Source organism: Sceloporus occidentalis, unplaced genomic scaffold (assembly GCF_023333645.1).
Source record: "Sceloporus occidentalis isolate IW3139 unplaced genomic scaffold, rSceOcc1.0.p SCAF_4, whole genome shotgun sequence".
In the NCBI taxonomy this organism is placed as follows: domain Eukaryota; kingdom Metazoa; phylum Chordata; class Lepidosauria; order Squamata; family Phrynosomatidae; genus Sceloporus; species Sceloporus occidentalis.
This window is the reverse complement of record NW_028316984.1, coordinates 121,834,092-121,850,288: the sequence shown is the minus strand read 5'-3', so window position 1 is coordinate 121,850,288 and position 16,197 is coordinate 121,834,092. Positions and strand designations below refer to the sequence as shown.

Genomic DNA, 16,197 nt, shown 5'->3' with positions numbered 1-16,197 from the left:
GCCATTTTACATAAGGGTCACTATTTTATTATCCATTGCATTTAATGGGGCTTGAATATCCATGGATTTTGGTATCCACGGGGAGCTTTGGAACCAAACCCCATCCAGTACCAAGGGATCACTGGACTTTACTGTGATAATGAGGGCATGTCTTCCTTTTTAAATATTTTAACATTAATCTATTAAGATTTTCTGTCAGAGTGGTGATTACTCATTCAAAAATGATATTTTTAGGGGCATTTGGAAACTTTTTCCATTTTTAACTTTAAACAATAATTGTAAAAATACTGCCATGTTAATTATGGAGTTTATCAGACAAGGGAAATTGGAAGTATAATCCAATGGCAATCCGAATGCAATCATGGGGTTTAACATTACTGCATGATAGAGTACCACACGCAATTTCGGGCAATGGGAAGTCAGTCCAAACGCAATCATGGGATTTCATGTTATCGTATGAGAGGTGATCACACATAATTTTGGGCAATGGCAAGCTATTTTCGGGCAATGGGAAGTCAATTCAAATGCAATTCAAATTCACATAAATTCGCTGAACTAGCGAATTCACATGAATGCGTTCTGGCCCCACTTTCTTTCCTTCAAAATTAAGAGAAATTCCTCCTGTGTGATAAACTCCTCTGTGTTGACCCCAAGATTCCTACAAGGGTAAATATTGTTAATACATATAGTTGAGATCCTGCATTACCCAGCACAGTGCAAGAGTTCTGCTGGCAGAACTTCATTGTTGCCCCCTACTCCCCATCCCGAAACCGAGTCCTAGGGGTCTTGGTTGTTATGGAGGATGGGATAGAATATGAATTAACATAGGCATAAGGTGGACATATGTTTGCATATGTCACAAATGGAATGCCAGCCCATAATTGTTAAAATAACATCTAATGCTAATGCATCAGCCATTTTCACAAATTTTTCCAAGTTCTGACACACCAACACACACCCATGTTGCACTTTCTTTTTCTTTTTCCTGAAAGGAAATTGACATGACCCATGTTTCACATTGGTTGTGTCACTGTTATGCCTAGTTTATGTCTTTAAAATAGTTATATACAAGTGGGGTTTGCAACAAAATGTGGTAACGTGTTGCTGTGACTTGCAGGTGGGGGGAAGCTGACAAACAAATGCTGGTATTAAAAATAAGAATAGTGGCATTTATTCCTGATGTATGTGTGCAAATGTGTGTTTTCCCAATATTTTGGGCATGTTTGACAGAGGGTGTAGTTGACAAGCAACTCGTGAGGCTTCTGCACACAACTGAATGTTGTTCTTGGCTGGGGAAGTGGTCTCAGGGGAAATCTAATTTAATTGTTCTTTGTTGCAGCCTGAGAAGTATGCTAGATTTGAGCTAGGAATCCCAAATTATGTCAGTCTCATCCACATGACTTCACTGTAAATTAGCAGAACCACTGGATTGGATTCAGAAATTTATTCCATCATCAGGAGCATCTTCAAACACTGTTCTATCCCCACTTATGGAAAAGGGAAATGATCCCCACCAATTTCCATTCTCTCTCAGCATTCTCCAGTGCTTCTCTTTTTATGGAATGAACCCAACCCTTTGCCAGCCATGAAAAAGTGTTAATTTTGTAGGTTGTTTTCTGATCCATCTTTGTCCCTCTGCTTAGTGTATGATTGCTTGAGAATTTATATACCTATATAAGAAATACATGTATATATCAGCCTATATTGAACTCAAAATATGTGTTTCTCCAGGTTGGTTCACTCTTTTTGACCTGGGCTCTGTCCTAGGCCCAGTTCTATTCAACATCTTTATCAGTGACATGGATGAGAGAATTGGGGGCATATTTATCAAATTTGCAGATGACACCAAATTAGGAGGAGTAGCTAATACTCCAGAGGACAGAAAAAAAATTCAAAATGACCTGAATAGACGAGAAAGTTGGGCCAAAACTAACAAAATGAAATTAATCACGGAGAAATGTAAGGCATTGCACTTAGGGTGGAAAAATAAAATGCACAGATATAGGATGGGGGACACCTGGCTGAATGAAACTATGTATGAAAGGGATGTAGGAGTCCAAGTAGACCACAAGTTGAACATGAGTCAACAGTGCGATGCAGCAGCTAAAAAGGCCAATGCAATTTTAGGCTGCATCAATAAAAGTATAGTGTCTAGATCAAGGGAAGTAATAGTGTCACTCTATTCTGCTCTGGTCAGGCCCCACCTGGAATATTGTGTCCAGTTCTGGGCACCACAATTCAAAAAGGACATTGAGAAACTGGAGCATGTCCAAAGGAGGGTGACCAAAATGGTGAAGGGTCTGGAAACCATGTCCTATGAGGAACTACTTAGGGAGTTGGGGATGTTTAGCCTGGAGAAGAGAAGGTTAAGAGGTGATAGCCCTGTTTAAATATTTGAAGGGATGTCATATTGAGGAGGGAGCAAGCTTGTTTTCTGCTGCTCCAGAGAACAGGACCCGGAACAATGGATGCAAGCTACAGGAAAAGAGATTCCACCTCAACATTAGGAGGAACTTACTGACAGTAAGGGCTGTTGACAGTGGAACACTCCCTTGGAGTGTAGTGGAGTCTCCTTCCCTGGAGGTCTTTAAACAGAGGCTGGATGGCCATCTGTCAGATATGCTGTGATTGAGAGTTCTACAGCACTCTAATACTAAAATAGGAGAACCATTTCTGTTGCTTGGCCAGCTGAAGAGTGGCTGGTACATGTGAGACATGTTAAGGAAAAAGCAATATGGGATATACAGTGAAAGAAATAAAACATGTATGTGAGAGTCAGGATGACTCAGCAAAAGCAATTGGAAGCCACACAGGTGTAAAAGGTAATGTAATTAGCAAGTCCTAAATGCCAAGGACAGAAATGCAAAGTGAATAATTGAACACACCTGAGAATTGTTAAGTGGACAAGGTGAAATGATGAAATCATTAATTATGGGATGAACCAAGAGAACCAATGAAAATGGTTGTACACGCCCACTGGGTGGAAACTGGCAAGAGTGGGTGGTGTTTTCCAAGGGCTATAATAATGGCTATGAATCCCAATGTATTTTGTGGGTAGTGGTGAGGAGTATTGTTGGATCATTTTGGAGCTGTATATAGTAGAATAAAGTAGATCTTTTATATAAGACTACTGAGTTGTCTGGTGTCTTGGGTGAAGATACAAGAGCCAGCTGGATCCTGAAGAAGTGGGAAGACTTCTGTGGAAGCAAGAGTGACAAGGCTTGGAGAGTTTGTCAGGGTCTTCAGCCTATTCTCTGTAACTCTGCTGCTTTAGAGCAAAGCTTTAACCACTGGCCAAAACTGGTCAGCGCCGGTGCGTAACAAGGTAGTGAGTTCGAGCCAGAGGTGAAGAGCTACAACTCCCATCATCCCTGACAAGACAGACCTACATAAAGTTGACCTCAAGTCTCACAAGGGGATCATCTCTTGCAAGTATTTCTGTTCCCATTATATTTTGGATACAAGTTACAATGCAATACAGTCTGCATAGAAATCTTTGATTTCTGTTTGTTTGCTTGCTTGCTTGCTTGAGATGGTAATATCTCTCCACCTCTGTCATTTTTACTTGTTTTTCTCAGATAAGGACACAGGCTAAAAAAGTAAAAGACAACAGTGGAGGAAACACAAAAATGTTACAGTCCATCATGCACTCCTACCCCTTTCCCCCTTTCAACGTTTGAGTGGTATTCAGAGGCCATTTTTAAGCTTCCCACACTGTCTCAGTCATACCTTGACCAACAGATTCCATTTTCCTTTCCTGATGTTGATTCACTGTTTTGTCCCTTGTTGGGCTGCATCTGCATGTCATACTGTGCCTCACTGGTAGGAGAGGGCTGGATGCATCAGCAACCCACCTGCCATCACCACAGAACTGCTTGGGTTGGTGTGGCTGCCTGGCCTTTAAGGAGGGTTTTACAGTCATGGCAGTGTTGCTGCTACCATATATATTGAATAGCAACATTTATAAGGTTCTGATTTTGTTGCATGCTTTCCTGAGATTCTTGGTTATAGCGTGGGATATAGATGGTTAAATAAAATAAGGGCTGGAATCCTGTTCAGTCTTCATGAACTCATAAGCCAGATTTATGTCATCATACATTTTTGAAATCATGCTTACCAATGCAATGACCAAGAGTGCCCCCCTAAAACCAGACAGCAGCACCAGCATAGGGATTTCTAAGGTGTTAGGGAGCAAGGTGATGAATGGAGAAGCCTCAGCTCTCTCCCTGTAGCAACACACCTTCCCACAAAGAATTGTGACAATATTCTGCAGGAGTACCTGTGGCTGCCTGTTGGAAAGCAACTCATTGCAAGGAGAGGGGTGGACACTATTTTGCTCACTGCCCTGTGCCTTAGCACTTTAGTAATCCTTATGTTGGTGACATCCTCTGCCTTCTAAGGTGGGTTTGAGGGGTTGCATTGGTCCTTTTCCTGATGCAGGATCTTGGCCACAGATTTTTTTAACAGTGACCATGATCCTCCATCAGGAAAATGGGGCTTTATGTTACATCACAGTGGAAGTGTACCCCATGTCCCCTCTCACCACCTTTAAAACTCACCATTTCTTGCTCCTCCGCCTAAAAAATGGCCTTGTAATTCCCAGTAGAAAATGGAGGCTAACCAAACTTTTCCAAAAACATGAAAACTACAGCATCTGACTATGTCCCTATAACCATATATACAATGGCAAAGTCATCCTCAGGATCCTCTAAAAGACCTAAAGAAAGCCCCAGAGTTTGCCTTCATTGTTATGTTTCTGGCTGTATGGATATTGCCAGACACCCCCATCTTCACCAGCCATTATGTATCTATGTCAGGAGTGTGGGTGACAGTGTGAGATAGGTAGGGAACATCTCTTTCCACAATGACCACAAAAAAGACATATGCCTGCACTATTGCTGGATATGTCACTAACAGGATGTTTGTCTGTATTTATCATGTGGCTTAGCATTTATTTTAGAGGCTAGGTAATCATTCCTAATCAATCACTATTTATATCACAAAGTACCACACAGCCACAACCCATCTTAAAATTAGAAAGGAATTAAAGATAGTTTGGCATTGGTCAAGATTGAAGATTGGTATAAGTGAGTTGGTAAAAGTTGGGTCAAGACAAGTTTGAGGTAATGAAAACATAACACATACTATGATGGCTTGGGGTAGAAAAGATCATCTGTTTGGTGGGGTATAGAATCATTTGTCTTGTAAACCTCTGGTTCTTCTGGATCTGTGACTGCTTTTAGATTCCCCAATACAACAGTAGCCAGAGGCAGTTTTCCAAAGTCCACTGTAGCCTGTTCTTGCAGTTTTAGTCCACCTAGGAATGTTGATTCATGACTTCCAAACATGTACTGCTGTAATACAGTTTTACCTTTTCTGTAAGGAGAAGGTTTGGCTCCACTGGCTTCCTTTAGTAGGCTGGACTGGGTTTAAAAGCACTGGTTCCAACATGCTGGGGTTTTAAAAGCTTGTACTACTTATTTATCTTTTAGGCTGTCTTTTCTTTTCCATTTTGCTGTGATCTCTGATATGTTAATGAGAGTGCTTTCAATGTTGAATAATAGTCAATAATGACATGAAAAAGCATCCTGGGTGGTTGTATCCAGATATTCTGCATGTCTTGAAGCATTTTAACTAAAAGAAAACCCATGTAATGTTAAAAAGAGGCCCTTGGGAAATTACTTTTTAAAAATAATTTGTTTCTGTTACCTGTTAAAGTGTTTGAAAAGTAACACATTGCTGTAGATCATTACAGTTTTGAAAAACTTGTTATTTTACTTTTTGCAATATTTCTATTTTTCTATTAATTTTCTGTCACTTTTTGATGAGAAAGATTTAGGATTGATAAGAGAATTCCATGAAACTTGAAAACTTTTATTAAAATGTCTCTATAATAATCTTAAATGGTAACTTCTGGGTGACTAGAAATGATTACTACTTGGCCCAATAGAATGGCTCCATTCTTAACTGATTGCATTCCACTCTTGTGACCACTCAAAACTAACTAGTTACAAGTAACTGTATTGCTACCAAGCTCTGGCAAAGATTAGTAATTTGGCTGTTAATTGCATATTTAAGATTGCCTTTGGTTTTTTAAATATTTCTGAAAATTCTTTATATTTCTGCTATTATTGTTTTCATATAAAGTTTTATGGCATTTCATTGGCATTTGCAATTTTTAAAAAATGTAATGCACAGTGCATAAATGTTTTCAAGTTATCAGTGATTCAAAGTGTTGAGTCTGATTGTTTCCTGTTCACTTATGATTTTAGGAGCACAGACGTCATGAGCACTGTCTCAGGTACACGAAGTTCAACCATCACTTTTACTGTCCGGCCTGGGACTAGCCAGCCAATCTCTCTGCAGAGCAGATCCCCAGACTATGACAGTAGGACATCAGGAGTAAGACATGCTCCAAGCCCAGTGGCTTCACCCACAGAGATAAGTAAAGACATCATGCCAGCTCCTCTGACTGCTGCTGCTGCTCCAGTTGCATCTCCTTCTCCAACTCTTTCTGATGTTTTTAGCCTACCCAGCCAGCCTCCTTCTGGGGACCTCTTTGCTTTGAACACAGGGCGCAGCAGGTCTCCTTCTCCCTCCATATTGCAACAGCCAATCTCAAATAAGCCTTTTACAACTAAGCCTGTCCACCTGTGGACTAAACCAGATGTGGCAGATTGGTTGGAAAGTTTAAACTTAGGTGAACATAAAGAGACCTTTATGGATAATGAAATAGATGGCACTCACTTACCAAACCTTCAGAAGGAAGACTTGATAGACCTTGGAGTGACTAGAGTTGGTCACCGAATGAACATAGAAAGAGCCTTGAAACTGCTGTTGGACAGATAAGAATGGCTGCTCTTGCCTCACAAACCTTTGTTATAAATAGAGATAGGCTGGTACTGAAACACCCCAAATGCCTTGGCTCCCCAAGCGTACCATCTATTTAAAGCATCAGTCAGTCCCTGTAGTTTCGGATTTGCAGCAATGCATATTGTAAGTTTAGCACCCAGGAGCAACCTCAGGTAAATTCACATAAATGGGACCATATGTATTAAAAAGGGAGGGGGACAGTGGGAGAAGGAATAAGGAAAGTAAAAAATTGCTAACTTTTTTTAAAAAACGTTCTGCTCATACTGATTTTTTCCCCTAAAAATCTCCCCCTTCCCCTCATTTTTGTTTAACTGCTGGGGGTTCACACATACTCACAATATTAATCTTTTTGTATTTGTGAAATGGTTTTCAGCCCTTTGGCATGCCCTTCTGCTTGAACACCAATGTTAGTTTCTTTTCAGTTTGAAACTCACAGGTGTGTCTCCTTGCACAATGAAGTCTTATGCCCAGCACTTTTTTGTAATCTCTGCTTCCCCCACCACTGCACTTGACCATTACACTAGTGCCCATGCACCTGTAAGTTAACTTCTCAGTGGATTTTCCCATTCTGATTTCCAGTCCTGCCAATTGGTGTTTCATTCTAAACATCAGATTTTCATGCTGTACTTACTGCATTGAATTAAACGTTAAATTCATAGAGTCATTAAGCCAGAGATTTCAAACATTCTTTTGTGACATCTTTTGGATCAGATGATGATGTTTCTTGGTTTCTCAGTAATGAAAGTAGTTCTTGTCTTCCAGTGTATCTTTGTTGCTTGAATTTTTAAGTCTTTATTTTTCCATTTATGTTTAGTGTGTCTCAAAGTTGCCAGAAAACTTTCATGCATGCTTCCTTTTCTTATATAATGCAGTAGAACCTGTGGAAGCTATCTAACAGATCTTTCCTAGCTATCTTAAACAGGAAATCAACATTTTTGAAGATTGGAATGAAAAGCATTTGTTCTCAGATAATTCAATGCAGATGTATTCAACTCTTTATATTTAATTTACATAGCAGATTAGTATTTTAATGTGACATTTACAGTCACATTTTCAAAGTAGTAAACAACATCAAATCTGTTTTCTTCCACCTTTCTATCTTTTAATTGCTCTGAAAATATGGAACCAGAGATGTGTGGCAGGAAACAGCTTTTACAGGTTTCTAGTATAAAAGAGGTGAACATCTGTTACAATGGCTGCAATTCAGAGATCCTCAAACAGGAATGAGATACTTGCCCACTGCTACACTCTAGGCCTTTCCTCCTGTGTGTCAACCCAAAGAAAAGAACTTGACCAGCATCTGGTCAAGGCAGGGACAGGTAATATGATTTGGTGTCCCTGACTTAAACAGGTAATCGAAGTTGTTGATTTTTTGCTTTCCCTTCTCCCCATCCTGCACAGTTAGTTCCACTACTTAAAGAGGATTTCATATAAAGAAGCGCGTTTTTATGTATAGATTCTTCTTGTTGGATCAAAGTGATCACACATGGCATGAGGCTCAATTATAGCTGTGATTTAAAAATCCATAAAAACAAATCATATGTGGATGCACAAACTCTTGCACAAGCTATGGAAAAAATAAATTGTGTGCAGAAGGGGCTTCTCCAGCTTGAAGAGGATCTTTGGATGCAGCCTTATCACCTTCACCTACATGAGAAAACTCAACATTGCTGAAGCCACCCAGCAAAAGCCTGTTTTCACATGCAGACGTGTATTGTTAGGTCTTTGCTTGGGTCTCTTGTTGTTTAAAAGTTATTTCCTGTGGTCTTAAAGAAACAAAATTAAAATGTAAACATTGTGTATGTTCTCAGAAGTAGTTTTATGCAAATGATGGGTCTCTGTTACAGATGCCAGGGACACCTTTTGTGATAGCTGGAATCAAGACTCTAGTAACTGGAATCAGTTTTAAAAAGTCAAACATTTATAAAATCTTAAGAATCCAGCAGTTCAGTTCTTCATTACCACATGAACTAGAGCAACATTTCAAGAGAACATTCTCTTTTTCAGAAGATGTGTTTAAACAAAAACAAGTTAACAGGAGATTTTATCGAAAGTGGATTGGTTGGTTATGGAGATCAGAATGCATAATTAGAATGGCAAACTTTTGTGGTAATACCTGTAATTTGGTAATGTTTATGAAGATTAACAGTATCAACTTTCTCTCTTCCCCACCATGAGCAATGTGCATTAGAAATTTTGCGGTTCTTAGCTTCATGAAAATTTTAGCCTGCACTAAATGACATGTGATTGGTTGCTCAGTTATTAAACCACTTAATTTTCAAAAGGCCTCATATTTTTGAAGGCATCTACATTCCTCCTGTCTACATTACTTTCCATGTTCCAGCCTATCTCTAATTATAATTTTATTTTTTCACAACCAAGTGTCTAATTAGGTCTGCAACAGCCCTAGAATTAATACATAAAGTTTAGCAATTTCAATATCTTTCTTTACTGCAAGTTTAAATAGCTGTACAGATAGTTTATAAGCACAATATTTTAAGAATATAAGTGGCTGGTCTACTGGGCAGCCTTTGTGCCACTTCAATGCTAGAAATTTAAAAAAAAAAATAAAACTTTTGTGGTTTACTACTATTTCTGTGGAATAATTATTAAGTCTTGACCTTTTTAAATCAACCTCATTTGGATGCATCTGAACCAGCAGAGCTGTGTTATATTTTCTATCTTTGCTAGAACCTCTTCAGAAGATGCGTGTTTCTTCAAACATGGTTACAATTAACAATGCAGTGGTTAATTATGAAAAGCTAATATTCATCTCTCTTGTTCTCTCTTTTCCTTCCACGCAATCCCTGCAAAAACTGGTCTTTTGACTTAACAGCTGTTGTCCTACCCTTCACAGGTTTCTATTTGCATTTGAAAGTTCCAAGTAACCTTGTAATTAAAATCTAGTTTAAATGTAAAAGGACTGAAATTTCCATAATTACATGGATTTTTATGGAAAAGATGACATTCACATTTTCAGTGGCTACAAAAGGCCATCAAATCATGGGGAGGGGGAGTGTAAAAAATGAAAAGATAATTCAGCCATCATTGTCTTCCATTTGGTGATATTACAGAATTCAGTAAATAAACCACGAATGCCATGATACTTTTTGTTTCTTTGAATGCAGTTGGTGTTACCTCTATAATATGTGCCGGGAAATACAGTAGGACTAATGATAGGACAAGAAAATAGGAAAGAAATACTTTTAAGCTGCTGTTAATCATAACCTTTTACTGTTCAATATTTGATGATGATGTACACAAAGTTACAGGTGATGGTAATCTCTTCTTTAAAAGGGATCTCTTGCATATGTTATCTTTTTTCAGGCACTTAAAAAGTAGGTACAGTATACTTAGTAGAAAAGAGATTTAAACATCAAAGAGCTAATGAAATAGTTTATTTTTACATTGTGTCTTATGATCTAAAGAGTAATAGAGCCTGCAAGAAACAATAACAATAAAATACACCATTGCCAAGATGAAGTAGTCTTTAGCACTGTTTGATGGTTTTATCACAGAAAGCAATAGTAACAGATACAGTGTTCCCGCCTGACATTTTTATCTATTTTAAAAATGCTGGGAGTGAGATTGACCCTTTTAATGTCCTGCTACTATGATGGTGCAAAACAAGGTGTTCAAGATAATATTGTTAATGATATTCCAGGTTTTAGGAACAACTTTTGTTTATATACTGTAATTTAAATAAACTGCATTTACATGCCTAGTTTCTGTAATATTTGTGTATACAATACCAAAATCACACAAGATGTAAATTGTGTATAACTGCACAGACTCCTTTCCCTGGGTGTCTAGGAACATTTAAGTTTTAATTCATATATTCTAAAATGACTATATGTGACTGTTGATTTACAGAATTTACATATCACAAAAGCTAACTATTTGTGGTACTTAAGTTAAAAAAGTGATTTTTCTGACTTCCTTTACAAATAAGCATTACCCAGTTGATCTGGCAATGACTCTACGTATGAGCCTCTAATACTGATAATTTTCCCATTGCATTTTCTTTTCTTTTCTAGATAGTAATGTTTTTGCTATGGTTTGTGTAACAACCTGTGTTCATGTTATCTATGTTGCTGTAATTTTTGTGCTTTAATTCCTCTTATTTCAGATGGATTAAAACAAAATCAAGCTCCTGTAACTTGCACTTTCCCTACTCCTTACTACTCTTGTATGGCAACCAAAATTACTGTAAAAAATAAATATAATATTGCACTAAGGTTGTAGTTCTGATTGCAAATATACACAGTATGAATGGTGTGTTTTTCAAAAGAGTTGGCAGTTCTGCTGTTCTGTATTAATGAAAACATTTTAAGGTATCTGAATATTGATTCAGAGTTAAATCACACTGATTTATCATACTGATAAATCATTAATTGATCTCAAATAAGAAATTATGTTGTAGCATGAAAGAAACATCTATTTATGTTGTGATTAACTGATATTTTACTTTATTAAGTGGTTTTTAAAAAATGAGTTTGTGTATCTTATTTGGCACCAAAGTCAGAAAGTTATTAATTTTGTGAACTACTGCTAAGATGATGTATGAGACCAAGTGCTACAGAGAAGCAAGGGCCCTCATCCATAAATCCTCATGTACATCACCAGGCTGCATGTTAGTATCTCCATCACCACACAGATGGCTTGGCTCTGCTGACACTTCTGACAATGCTGATCGGTTTTGGAGGAAAGGCTTTCTTGCATATGGGTTAAGAAACATTCAGATATGTGTGTGTGTACATGCTTTCAAGTTGCCTGTTGAATCCAGGAATTTCAAAGGGTTTTCTTAGGCAAAGAAATATTCAGAGGTGGTTTTGCCAGTTCCTTCCTCTGAAATACAACCTACAGTACCTGGTATTCATTGGCAGTCTCCTATCGAAGTACTAACCAGGCTGACCCTGCTTACCTTCTAGGATCAGATGGGATCTGATTTTTACCAGCTGTTTACTGGGACAGCAGCACTACACGTTCCTACAGAGCTGAATGAGAGGCCTTTCCGTCACCTCCTTATGTGGTCATCTTTTGCAATAACAAAATTGCATTCACAAAGTGAGATCTTTTTCCAAACATATTTCATTCATCTGTATAAAAGAGATGGCTGTGTCAGGATTGTTTCCTGTTACTAACATTCTGCAGTGAGACTTTATTAACACTTACTAAAGTTCTTAATTTTCTGTTCCAATGAGGAGAGGTTGGCTATTCTAAACTCTGTTTTTTTATCTGACCTTTTCCACCAGGCTTTAAATAGTTTTCATAGAAAGAGTGGGAAAGGGGAGGAATGCCATAACTACACTCATCAGATTCATAACCTATAAATGGATGGATTTTGCCTTGTTTGGAGATTGCTATTCTTGGCTTTTCCATACATCTGCATTGTGATTCAGAATTCAGAAGATTTTCTTGGGCGGTGTCTCACAAAACCAGAATGGATGACTAATGAACTTTCAACTGAGCTCAGTTTGAAACGGAACATGTATAAGAAATGGAGCAAGGGGGAAATCACCAAAGAGGAATTCAAACAAATAGCTAGCGTGTGTAGGGATAAAGTCAGAAAAGCTAAAGCGCAGAATGAATTCAGGCTTGCTAGAGAAGTTAAGAACAACAAAAAGGTCTATTTTGGATATGTCCACGGCAAAAGGAAGAAGGAAACGGTAAGGCCACTGCATGGTTTAGATGGCAAAATGCTAACAGGGGGCAGAGAAAAGGCAGAATTACTCAACACCTTCTTTGTCTCAGTCTTCTCAGAAAAGGAAAAGGGTGCTCAACCTGAGGATAATGGAGCAGAGGACAGAATAGGGGAATTTCAGTACAGAATAAGTAAAGAGATAGTACAGGAATACCTGGTTAATCTAAATGAATATAAGTCTCCAGGATCCAAGAGTATTAAAAGAACTGGCAAATATATCGGAGCCATTGGCAATAATCTTTGAGAACTCCTGGAAAACAGGAGAAATCCCAGCAGACTGGAGGAGGGAAAACGTCCCCATTTTCAAAAAGGGAAAAAAAGAGGATCCCAACAATTCTCATCCAGTTAGTCTGACATAATACCAGGAAAGATTCTAGAGCAGATCATTAAGCAGAGAGTCTGTGAACATCTAGAAGGCAATTCCATAATCACAAAAAGTCAACATCGGTTTCAGAGAAACAAAGTCATGCCAGACAAATCTTATCTCTTTTTTTGATAAAATCACCAGATTGGTAGATGAAGGGATATAGCATTGTGGATATAGCATTTCTTGATTTCAGTAAGGGCTTTGACAAGGTTCCCCATGATATTCTTGCAAACAAGCTTGTAAAATGTGAGCCAGACAAGGTAACCGTTACATGGATTTGTAATTGGTTAACTGGCCGAACCCAAAAAGTGCTCAACAAGGACTCCTTTTCATCCTGGAGAGAAGCAACCAGTGGGGTCCCACAGGGGTCTGTCCTGGGCCCAGTGCTACTCAATATCTTTGATTACTTGAATGACTTAATGACTTGAATGACAGTATTGGGGGGCATAGTTATCAAATTTGCAGATGACACCAAAATAGGAGGAGTAGCTAATGACCCAGAGGACATGATCAAAATTCAAAATGATCTTAAAAGATTGAAAAACTGGGCCAAAGCTAACAAAATGATATTCAACACCGAAAAATGTAAGGTACTGCACTTAGGGCAGAAAAACAAAATGCATAGAAAAAGTATGGGGGACACCTGGTTTAAGGAGACAATGTGTGAAAGGGATCTAGGAGTCCAAGTAGACCACAAGTTGAACATGAGTCAACAGTGTGATGAGGCAGCTAAAAAGGCCAATGCAATTTTAGGCTGCATCAATAGAAGTATAGTGTCTAGATCAAGGGAAGTAATAGTGCCACTCTATTCTGCTTTGGTCAGATCCCATCTGGAATATTGTGTCCAGTTCTGGGCACCAAAATTCAAAAAGGACATCGAGAAACTGGAGCATGTCCAAAGAAGGGCAACCAAAATGGTGAAGGGTCTGGAAACCATGCCCTATGAGGAACGACTTAGAGAGCTGGGCATGTTTAGTCTGGAGAAGAGAAGGTTAAGAGGTGATATGATAGCCCTTTTTAAATATTTGAAGGGATGTCATATTGTGGAGGGAGTAAGTTTGTTTTCTGCTGCTACAGAGAACAGGACCCGGAACAATGGATGCAAGCTCCAGGAAAAGAGATTAGGTTTCAACATTAGGAGGAACTTCCTGACAGTAAGGGCTGTTCGACAATGGAACACATTCCCTCGGAATGTAGTGGAGTCTCCTTCCCTGGAGGTCTTTAAGCAGAGGCTGGATGGCCATCTGTCGGGGATTCTTTGACCTAGAGTTCCTTGGACTGGATGGCCCTTGTAGTCTCTTCCAACTCTATGATTCTATGTGTACCAAAATTATGTTAATGAAAAAGACCATTTCAACATCAGTGTATTCTATATACATTTCAATTGCGCCTGTTATCTGAATCAATAAGTCCAGTAGTTGTTGTTGTTTTTAATTTAAATGGCTTAATGTTGAAACAACTCAAACTGACTTGATGAGTCACCAGAATGAAGTATTAAAAAATCAAATAAAGTTGTGCTTTAGTTATTTCCCAGTAACAAACTTGTACCTCTGTTCAATGTGTCAGGATATAATGTGTGCATTTTAATGCTTATATCTGGGTTAACAGAGTATGTTGTTTGTGTCTACTATAGATCTTAACAGATACAGTAGAGTCTTGGTTATCTGAGTTTCGCTAATCTGACATTCCAGATTATCCAACCCTCCTTCCTGGGCCTTTCCTCCCCCCCGAATGGGCTCCTCAGGGAAGCCGGGAGGGAGAGGCCTCCGCTTCGGCCCAGGCCGCCCCTTCCCGGGCCTTTCCTCCCCACGAACAGGGTCTGAGTAGCCCATTTGTGAGGAGGAAAGGGAAGCCGGGAGCAAGAGGCCTTGGCTGAAGCCCCGCCAGCGCTAGCCTTCCCTCGGCTGGAAGGGAGCTCTGCGGAGCTCCCTTCAAGCTGAGGGAAACCAGGCCGCAAGGAAGGGACTCTGGCCTTGGCGGCCTCAGAGGACAGGCCTGGGCTGAGCACCCAAACACCTCTGGGGAGCCTGCTTCCTTGGCCCAGGCTTGTCCTCCGCGGCCTCAGAGAACAGGCCTGGGCCGAGCACCCAGGCCTCTTCGAAGCCAGGAGGGAGAAGCCTCGGCTTTGGCCCAGGCTTCTACTTTCCGGGGCTTTCCTCCCCCCCGAACGGGCTCCTCAGAGCCCATTCAGGGGAAGGAAAGTGAAGCTGGGAGGGAGAGGCTTGGATCTCCTCAGCAAGCAGGGACTCCCTGCTTGCTGAGGAGATCCAAGCCGAGGAGGGAAGGAGGAAGGGAGGAGGGGAAGGGAGGCGAGGGATAACTAGATTATCCGACATATTCGGTTATCCAAGTACAAGCTGGTCCCGTTTATGTTGGATAATCAAGACTCTACTGTAATTGTGCTGATCCATAGTGGCATTCACTAGATAACATCCCAGGGTAGCTTCTATGAACATATCAAATGACAGTTTGTAAATGTATATGTATTTTTAAAAATTACAAAATTTTAATTTGTCTCTATTTTGGGTGGGGGGGGGGTTGAGCAGTTTAACAGCACAATCAAAGGCATACCTACTCAAATGTAAGTCCTGTTACGTTCAGTTCATCTTACTCCCTTGCAAAAATACCTGGGATTACATGTGTCTCTGGTTTGAAAAGGGCAATCGCACATATCAACAACATTATCTCCTGTTGGGTGTATATCTTTAGGGACAAAATCTGATGCTTGCATCTTGCTGTTTAGTTCAGCAAAATAAATTATGCTTTTGATTATGGACATAGTACTGAAGGTGAGTGCTATATCTAATATTCCAATTTTGTTTTGAGGTAGAGGAGCGGGGGAAGAGAAAAAAGAAACAAAAGACTGAAGTTTGATTAGAAAGTCCTCCATTCTAATGAACTGTTGCTCAGTTAAAAAGTGGCTTTGTAGATTTCAGGGTCTGGGGGCAACCCATTTCCCTCAGGGAAACAAAAGATAATGACCACTGTTTAAAGAGCTGCTAGTAGACCATCTAGTGGTGGGGTGGGTAATCTTAGGCCACTTGGCCGTCTCAGATGACCAGGCCCCCTTCCCCACAGTCCCATCATTGGGTGATTTTCCAGCTTTGTACAGTGTTTTGCTCATTCTAAATGATTGAAAGGCCTCTCCTGGGGATTAGTTACCATTAGTAAGAGCTTTAACCTATTATATACTGATATTTCTGTGCCTGCACTTTTCTCTTTGCCCCCCCCCCCCCGAAAATTCAGCTCAAAG

General features: G+C 39.6%; 1 protein-coding gene across 6 annotated transcripts in view; it reads left to right on the top strand.

The window, feature by feature from the left end:
* SHANK2 (SH3 and multiple ankyrin repeat domains 2) overlaps positions 1 to 11,101 on the top strand; it is a 480,993-nt gene extending 469,892 nt beyond the window's left edge. For 5 of the 6 annotated variants that reach the window (XM_089521401.1, XM_089521400.1, XM_089521399.1 and 2 more), the window contains one exon: positions 6,273 to 11,101. In XM_089521401.1, coding sequence (XP_089377527.1) covers positions 6,273 to 6,849 — 577 coding nt within the window. In that variant the 3' untranslated portion in view covers positions 6,850 to 11,101. The remainder of the gene's footprint in view (positions 1 to 6,272) is intronic. The other variant, XM_089521402.1, reaches the window with a different exon arrangement.
* Positions 11,102 to 16,197: the final 5,096 nt, after the last annotated feature.